This window comes from Anopheles funestus, chromosome X, assembly GCF_943734845.2.
Source record: "Anopheles funestus chromosome X, idAnoFuneDA-416_04, whole genome shotgun sequence".
In the NCBI taxonomy this organism is placed as follows: Eukaryota; Metazoa; Arthropoda; class Insecta; order Diptera; family Culicidae; genus Anopheles; species Anopheles funestus.
This window is the reverse complement of record NC_064597.1, coordinates 14,048,049-14,056,240: the sequence shown is the minus strand read 5'-3', so window position 1 is coordinate 14,056,240 and position 8,192 is coordinate 14,048,049. Positions and strand designations below refer to the sequence as shown.

The window sequence follows — 8,192 nt, the reverse complement described above, 5'->3', positions numbered from 1 at the left end:
AAACGGGGACGAAAGAAAAACGAAACATATCAAAATCAGCCTTTCTTTCTTTGTTTGCTGGTACAAGTCACAACAAAGGGGTTTTTTTAGTATCTCCCGAGTGCTGGTAAATTCATATCAAGCAATCTCTCCTCTTGTTATTTTTTAAATTTCTTTGTGTTACTTGGACAAGAAAAAAAACGGACGTAGTATAATGCTCTTCAGGCTTCATGTACGATGCGTTACTCCTCTTAACGTGACACATATCCTTTTTGGTTGAAGATGTATCTGGATTTGTTTTTTGTTGTTTTTCTACTTTTCTACTCTGTAAGTAAAAGCTAAAAAAAAATAAAAACACATATCGAATTATGCCTTTGTATAAAGGTCACGTGGCTTTGTGTGGATTCGTGTACCGATTGGAACCTGTGTCTCGGTTTATCTGGAATTTGAAAAAAAAAAACCGTTTTTTTTTTCTTCAAAGCAAGCTTTTGAAATCAAAAACAAAACAAAAACTACACACAAGGTACAAATGAAACCACTGATAAATGTGTGGTAAAAACTCTCGTCTGCATTCGAGACATTGCGCGCCAATTTCGGTAAAACGTGCGATAATGCTACACGTACGATCTACTTTCCGGCTGAAACTGTTTGATGTTTGGTGCGGCAGCAAGGATGCTTACAAAAGCCATCTTTTGTTTTTTTTTTGGTGAAGCCTCACCGGGACAGGTTTATGTCTATCCTTTTGCAGACCTGCTCGGGCGCGTGACGGGTACGGTTTCTGCACGATAGCCGTATGCAATGCGGATTGCGGGTAAACGGGCGTTTAAAATTACGTTTGATGTTGATGCGTACGATTGGTGCGATGATATGTCGTAAGTGGAATGTGTCTTTAGAGGATTACGGAGTTTTTTTTTTCAAACCAACAGAAATCAAAATGTTAACGAAAAACAAAAATTGCAACGTAAAATTACACCGACGTACACTCACATGTATCTACGGCACAAAAATGCTGCTGCGATAGCTGCATGGAAAAATTACAAATTATGAAATTAACCGTGGATAAGTGTGCAAAGTGGCGCCGATCTCTAAACGAAAGGACCGGGAATCAAATCCCATCAGGTCCAAACTCCCCTCCACCCCGTACGCAGGACTGACTGTCCTGCTGCGGGGAAATAAAGTAAAAGAAAAAAGTTCCATTAGCATTCCAATTTTGTTTCTATTTACAATGTTGTTTTCATAACACTTAAACTGAATTTATCAAAAATAAAATAAAATGTTTATAAGCACAATAATAACTTTTTTCTTTACTTGTTCCTCCCTCCCAAGAAAGCGGACAGAGCACTTCTGTCTTGGTAAAAATCAATAACATCTGTTGGAGCAAACATCCCAAGTTCAACTGTCAATTCAAGACAATTCTGGCAGCTGCCTGAATGTCACAAATTCGAGCAAATGTCCTGTTCAATTGTGCTCGAATTTGTCAAACATCACCCGAAAAGTATGTACAGTAGGTTCTGAACAAACATTCACAGGAAAATAAATTATTTTTAACAAGTGACATGTTTTTCAGTATGTTTGATGCAAATTAAACTTCAACTGAACATATTTCTTGCCGAAAATAATTATATAAAACAAAAGAGTATTTTAAATATCCTTTGGTGTCACCCAATCAAATGTTTCTGCCATTCAGAAAACTTGGGCGTTCAGTAAAGTTTTGTTTTCAAATTGTTTCATCAACAATAATAAAATGAATAAAATTGAAGCAAAGGCAAAGGTCGCATGAAAGAATGTGGGACGTTAATTTGAAATTCAAAAAAGCAGTTAGGACTTTTTTCGATACCTTTTACTATTTCCATCAAATTTTTCCTCTTTTTAATAATCAAAAATGTAAAAATATAAATTTAAAAACTAATTATAGACAGATAACAAATCATGTGCCATTAAAACAGAGTAATCATTGATTTAATATGTAAATTAACCCACATGCATTCATGTGAGAATAAATCGTTTATTTTCATATGATTTGAACAAAATTTCATTGTCCACCTGAAGAGTATTATTAAACCTTATGTTCGCTTTACTTCCTTTTGATTCTTTATTCTATTCTAATTCAATTTATTCTAATCTAAAATGATTAGAGAGCATTCAATGAGACGACGAGAGGTTACGACAACAGGTGAAGATTTATACGCTCAAATGTCACCGATGTTTGACAGCTGCCAAACCAGGACCCGGACTGTCACAACAAGCAGCTGAACGATACCGTATCTGTCGGCTGGGTTGAACGGTGCTGGTGTGTTATCCATCCACACTTTTTTGTGGTGCTCCTTTGGGTGTTGCGTTTCGGCTTTTCCATTCATTAGGCGAATACAGAAAAATCGGCGTTTGGTGCGGTGGACAAGTGCGACAAGATTTTCCAGCAAGGTTTTCAGTGTTTTCCCCATTCTCTCACACACGCTCTTACCTCCACTATTTTTTTTTTATTTCATTTAAATATAATACGTACACATTCGTGTCGAGACATTCGTGAGAACAAAACAACACCGCATTGTGCGGGGAAGAAGAAAAAGCAACCGCAAAACCGTTTTCACACACATTTTCGTTTTAATTAGCACGCACCCTTCCCGCCTGTTCAACACTTTTGATTGAAATATTTTTACTGTATCTTCACACAAGTCTGTTGGTTTACTAGTGATGGTCTTTCCAAGCGTTTTGCGATGGCCAAGCCCTTTGTACGATCCTATTAACTTAACGGCAGTGGAAGGGTGCAGTGTGGACCGGGTGTAACTGTGTGTTCATGTTCGTTGTGCTCAAGTGTTGTGTCTTCTTTAATCAAAACACATCCCAATAGATGTAACCAATTGTAATAGAAATGATAGCGTATCCAAATTTCAGCAACCAACCAAGAAAACAACCAACCGAACCAAACCAAATGCAACCCCGTATCAACCTTTCCTATATATCTCTGTCTTTCTCTCACTCACCGTTATGTTCTGTTTCATATCGTTCGTTCACGCTCTGTCTCTCTCTCTACTTCTCTCTCGCTCTGTCTGCATTTTAGCACTATTGCGATATTGCGTACTCTATTACCAGCTGTGTTTGATAGTAAATCCAGACATTTTGTTTTTTTTTTATCATTTATGCCAGAGTGCGTACAGTTTCGTACACACTGCCGGTCATAATAGTAGATGAAAACTAGTGCAAACAGAATTTCATCCATTTGTGTTTTTTTTTCTTTCTTTCTTTGGGTGTCGCTAGAGCGTTTAATCGTATCGAGGGGAAAATTATACCGTCTCGTGTCACATGGTTCATTAATTTGAATTTGTTTTCTACGCACACATACACGTATGCCCATAAACACCGATGCATTAGTAAAACGCAAGTTTTCATTCATTCATCATTTGCCACGTTATGTTGTACCTGTAGCATGCTCGATGTTATGCAAAACGAAGCACCTCGGTTCAACATAAATCATTATATCAACCCCCTACCCCCCACTCCAACTCCCCCTTCACCTGGTCCTCGATCACACGCACACCACCACAAACTGTTTGGCGGGTGGTGTTTATGATGCAGTTCAGTTGCATTTTAATTCTAAATGTGTGTCCAAACCTTGAATTGAAACCGGATAGCAGCGTTGCACATGCTTGCTTCCCTTAGCAAATGCAAACGAACGATTAATGTTGATATTGTTACAACTTTCTGATTCGTCTCTATTACAACAACTATTTCCATTTACAGACATTTACAGAGTTAAGCAAAATAAAAAAAGCAAAGCTGTAAGAGAAAGGCAACACCGAAGAACAAGAAAAAAAGAACAGTTTTGTGTGTGTGTGTGATTATTGTTTTTTTTTTTACTGTACATTGTCGATGTTTCGTTTCGTTTTGTTCGTCTAGTTCGTAAAATCTAGAGAATAAACAATACCTCCACCTCATGAAATCGATTAAAAAAGCAAAAACAAATCAAGCCAAATAAAAAAGCGTCAAAGTCTGCGTCAAACCGTTTGCCGTGGGGCCGTTCACGCTACACAAGTGTTGTTGAAGAAACATTAAGACAAAAGATTAGAAAACAAAAAAGAAAAAAAAACAAGATGCTTCTCAGCAGAAATAAGTAATTGTTGATTTTACTTTTCGTTACATTTTTTTTTACTTCCCTTTCCCCTGTTTTCTTCGTCCCATATTTTCCTCACAAATTTGATGCAACCATTCCGTTTTCTCTATTTGTTTCATTGCTGTTTTGCATCACAGAACAATGCATCCTTGTGTTAATTGGCCATAATCTGTAGAAATTAACAATCGTTATTTGTAATGCTACTTGTAAAACACACTAATACACACACATGCTGCATGCTGCTCCTTACTCATCCTTGTCCTTATGTTGCGACCATAACATACTACCTCCCCCTTTAACATAAGCAACAACTAAACGTTTCGTCTTTAACGATCAAACAAGTAGCACTAACACCACCACCCTGGAATCTTATGCCTAACACTGAAGAATAGAAATGTGCCATGTTAGCTTGTCATTTATTTTGTCCTTTGTCGATTCATTTTTTTTTCTAATTATTATTTCCGTCAAGCCATCCTCTCGCATCCATCTCCGCTAAAAAAAACTAACCTCAGCTCCTAACAGGTGCCCAATTTTTTTTAACTACAACCCCTTTTTCCGATCCGATCCCGGTCCATCCTGCACCCCACTAAATAGCGAAAAAAAAACATTGTTCCAACCTTTCTACACATTTGCATCCTTGCTTTCAGACTCGGCAGCATACGCCCGGCGAAACATCTAAAGCTCGACAGTATGGACGCACCGGCCACGTCCGATATCGTCATCATCAATGGGAACTCTCATCCGGATCTGGCGAACCTGATTGCGAAGTATGTGCGATGTGCCTTAAAACCCTCCATTCCCAAATGACGGTGAACCATGCTCTCGAAAAAAGAAACTCCGTTATTGATCAAACGGACCTTCAGACCTTATTTGCTCTACCGGTGTAGTCATCGCTTACTTAAACTACGACTGGAAGAAATGCAACTTATCTATATTTTTTTTTCCTGTCCTCTTTCATGTGCTGCTGGAAGTCGGCTTGGTGTGGCGAACGGTGGATGCGCGGTTTATCACAAAACAAATCGCGAAACGATGGTAGAAATTGGCGATTCCGTGCGCGGCAAAGATATCTATATCATACAGACCGGAACAAAGTAAGTTACTAGTAATGTATTTTTTAAATATTTGTGTAATGTTTAAAAACTTCACTGGACTTGTAAAAGTGGTCTAGAAGGACGATTAGGAATTTCTGTCGAACGATGCTTGTCAGTTTAAACTAGAGTCCATTTTAGCTTGAAGTACGCTTATACTCGGTATTCGGTAATTCAAGATACCGATTACTCATCGAAGTATAAGCAAATACTTTCGTTAATGATTTGCGGGTAATTCGATTATGCGTATTGGCAGTAAAACATTGACAATAAAGCAATTTGAATATAAAAATTGACATACAGGCGTCCCCCGACTTACGACCCCCTCGAGATACGAAGATTCGCAGATACGACGGATTTTGATCTTGACAGTTGACAGTTGTTATTTTGCTCAAATTGTCAGTTTTTTTAAATTTTCACCCGCAACCGTGAAAAATTATGGTCTTCACTGACCAGAAAAATTAAATTGTTGGACTAAACTTATTCATTCTCGATAAATATTTTAAGGAAATATTGAAAGATTAATATACTATGTTATGTTTTTCTCTCGAATATTTAAATAAAGCTCTCGACTCTCTACGTATGGTTATAAACGATGTATTCTCGACTTACGACGATTTCGACTTACGCCTTGCTTCGGGCTCTTTTTTCGGTCCCAAATACAGTCGTAACTCGGGGGCGCCTGTATATTAGAGCGTACGATCAGTTCTCATCGGTTGTTCTAGTGATTACTAGATGGCGCTAAGATCGCTCTAGTAGAGCTATCCCGCAGGAGAAGGAGATAGCTGTAGTTAGAGCGAGAGGACCGGACGTTTCCACGTACTGGTCAATCAGGGTCATAAAAGATAGATTCTCCACTGTGACCAAGTGTTTTTTTTGTGGTTAGTGGTGGGCGCTTATTAATGTTTTACTAAAAAAAGATAAATTTTTAGGTATCTTTCCAATATCTGCCACAATATTACCCGATCTAACAAATTCTTTTGCCCTTTTGTTACCACAGAGACGTTAACAACAACATCATGGAGCTGCTCATCATGGCGTACGCATGCAAAACCTCGTCCGCAAAATCGATCGTCGGCGTGATTCCGTATCTGCCGTACTCGAAGCAGTGCAAAATGCGCAAACGGGGCTGCATCGTGTCGAAGCTGCTGGCAAAGATGATGTGCACGTCCGGACTGTCCCACATCATCACGATGGATCTGCACCAGAAGGAAATCCAGGGCTTCTTCGACTGTCCCGTGGACAATTTGCGCGCCTCACCGTTTCTGCTTCAGTACATTCAGGAAAGCATACCGGACTACCGGAACTCGGTGATCGTCGCCCGTAATCCGGGCTCGGCTAAGAAAGCTACCTCGTACGCGGAACGGTTGCGTCTTGGCATTGCGGTCATACACGGCGAGCAAAAGGAATCGGAAGCGGACGAGGTGGACGGACGTAACTCGCCACCGACGCTACCGAAGTCACGCACGATGGATGTGTCGGGCGGGGTACCGATACATCCGGCGAAGGAAAAACCACCGATCAACGTGGTCGGTGACGTTGGTGGCCGGATCGCCATCATGGTGGACGATATGATTGACGATGTGCAATCGTTTGTGGCGGCGGCCGAGGTGCTGAAGGATAGGGGAGCGTATAAGATCTACGTCCTTGCCACGCACGGCCTGCTCAGCCAGGATGCGCCCCGGCTGATCGAGGATTCGGCGATCGATGTAGTGGTCGTGACGAACACGATACCGCACGAAATACAGAAGATGCAGTGCCACAAGATTAAAACGATCGATATCAGTATTCTGCTGGCGGAAGCGATCAGGCGCATACACAACAAGGAATCAATGTCCTATCTGTTCAAGAACGTTACGCTAGAAGACTAGAGGCAGCACACGCATCACACACGCCCTACACGACACACTCTCCACATGTGCAATGTGTGTTTTTTCCTTTATATTTTTTAGATTTTTAGTTTTTTAGTGTTTTTTTTTCTACGCTAACTCTACCTGGTGTCTTTGCCGTAAAGCATTTACACACATAATTAAACACATTTAAAAAAACATATTCTCTCGATGTTTGCAACAGTGAAGAGATATACGTAAACAGGCGCGACAACAGGGACCAAAACTAGCCACCACAACCAACCTCCATTTTTCTCAATGGTTTTATCTATTATTTTACTAACTTTTGTTCAGTGTGTGTTCGCATTTTTTTTGTTCATTCAATCGTGTAATGCATCATGCTAATTGAAGCTTTCTTTCATTCTCAGCTTCTTCCGTTTACGTTCACCGTGTGTTGCCCTGGTTGCCTAGCACACTTCCCCAACATACCAGTACACTAACACACATACACACAGCAAAACGAAAGCTCATAAATATGATAGCATAGTCAATATAGTGTAGCATTAAAGTAAGGATCTTGCTTGAGGCAACGATCTATAAAACAAAAACAAAAAACAAAATATTAGCAAAAGCAACATACAAAAAAACCTAATACAGGTTGCGAAGATTGTGCAAAACAAAAAAAACAAAGCGTAAGTCTATGAAACAAAGAAGAAGAAGAAGAAGAAAATGTACCAACCTATTTTAGTCTTCTCATTTTTCCCTTTTTGTTTTTATCTTTTTTCCCTCAATTTTGTTTTCCTTTATTTCTGTTAATTCTCTTTGGTAAGAAAAAAAATAGCATACGATGAAATGTAGGCCGATCTGCACTGGATCAATAAAGTACACTGAATGATTTTGGAATTTTATTCCGTCTTTTTTGTGGATAAAATAATGCTTTTTCTATCAGTCAACGCTTACCGATGGATAGTGGGTTAATTTGCATCTCTTACCCATGTAACACGTGTGAAAGTTGGGGGCGGTTTGGGTAAAGTAAACCAGGCAAACATGAAAAAAACCATCTACAAAAAAGCATCAACACTCGATAATTCCCTTTTCGGGAGCCTGAGAAAATTGCACCTTTAGTTTAAGTTGAGTATAATTTTTTTTGTAATAATTTCAGATGTGACAGGGACTAATACATGTGTG

The 8,192-nt window shown here is 39.4% G+C and overlaps 1 protein-coding gene across 8 annotated transcripts; it reads left to right on the top strand.

The window, feature by feature from the left end:
- Nucleotides 1-2,202: 2,202 nt before the first annotated feature.
- LOC125760855 (phosphoribosyl pyrophosphate synthase-associated protein 2) lies at nucleotides 2,203-7,912 on the top strand. 8 transcript variants are annotated; one of them, XM_049421410.1, is made up of 5 exons: nucleotides 2,203-2,269; nucleotides 3,718-4,087; nucleotides 4,735-4,854; nucleotides 5,059-5,178; nucleotides 6,176-7,912. In XM_049421410.1, the coding sequence occupies exons 2-5, from the start codon at nucleotides 4,068-4,070 to the stop codon at nucleotides 7,044-7,046; spliced, it is 1,131 nt and encodes a 376-aa protein (XP_049277367.1). In that variant the 5' UTR covers nucleotides 2,203-2,269; nucleotides 3,718-4,067; the 3' UTR covers nucleotides 7,047-7,912. The 8 variants fall into 8 exon arrangements, with proteins under 8 accessions (XP_049277367.1, XP_049277382.1, XP_049277375.1 ...); XM_049421425.1 differs by having other exon boundaries at nucleotides 2,240-2,377; nucleotides 3,874-4,087; XM_049421418.1 differs by having other exon boundaries at nucleotides 2,240-2,377.
- The last annotated feature ends 280 nt before the right edge of the window (nucleotides 7,913-8,192 follow it).

What these genes read in the sequence shown, in the direction of transcription:
- LOC125760855 (XM_049421410.1), top strand. Translation starts at nt 4,068, where the DNA reads ATGCTTCTCAGCAGAAATAA. An exon ending in ATGCTTCTCAGCAGAAATAA is followed by an intron (nt 4,088 to 4,734) that starts GTAATTGTTGAT and finishes CCTTGCTTTCAG; the next exon opens with ACTCGGCAGCATACGCCCGG. An exon ending in ATCATACAGACCGGAACAAA is followed by an intron (nt 5,179 to 6,175) that starts GTAAGTTACTAG and finishes TTGTTACCACAG; the next exon opens with AGACGTTAACAACAACATCA.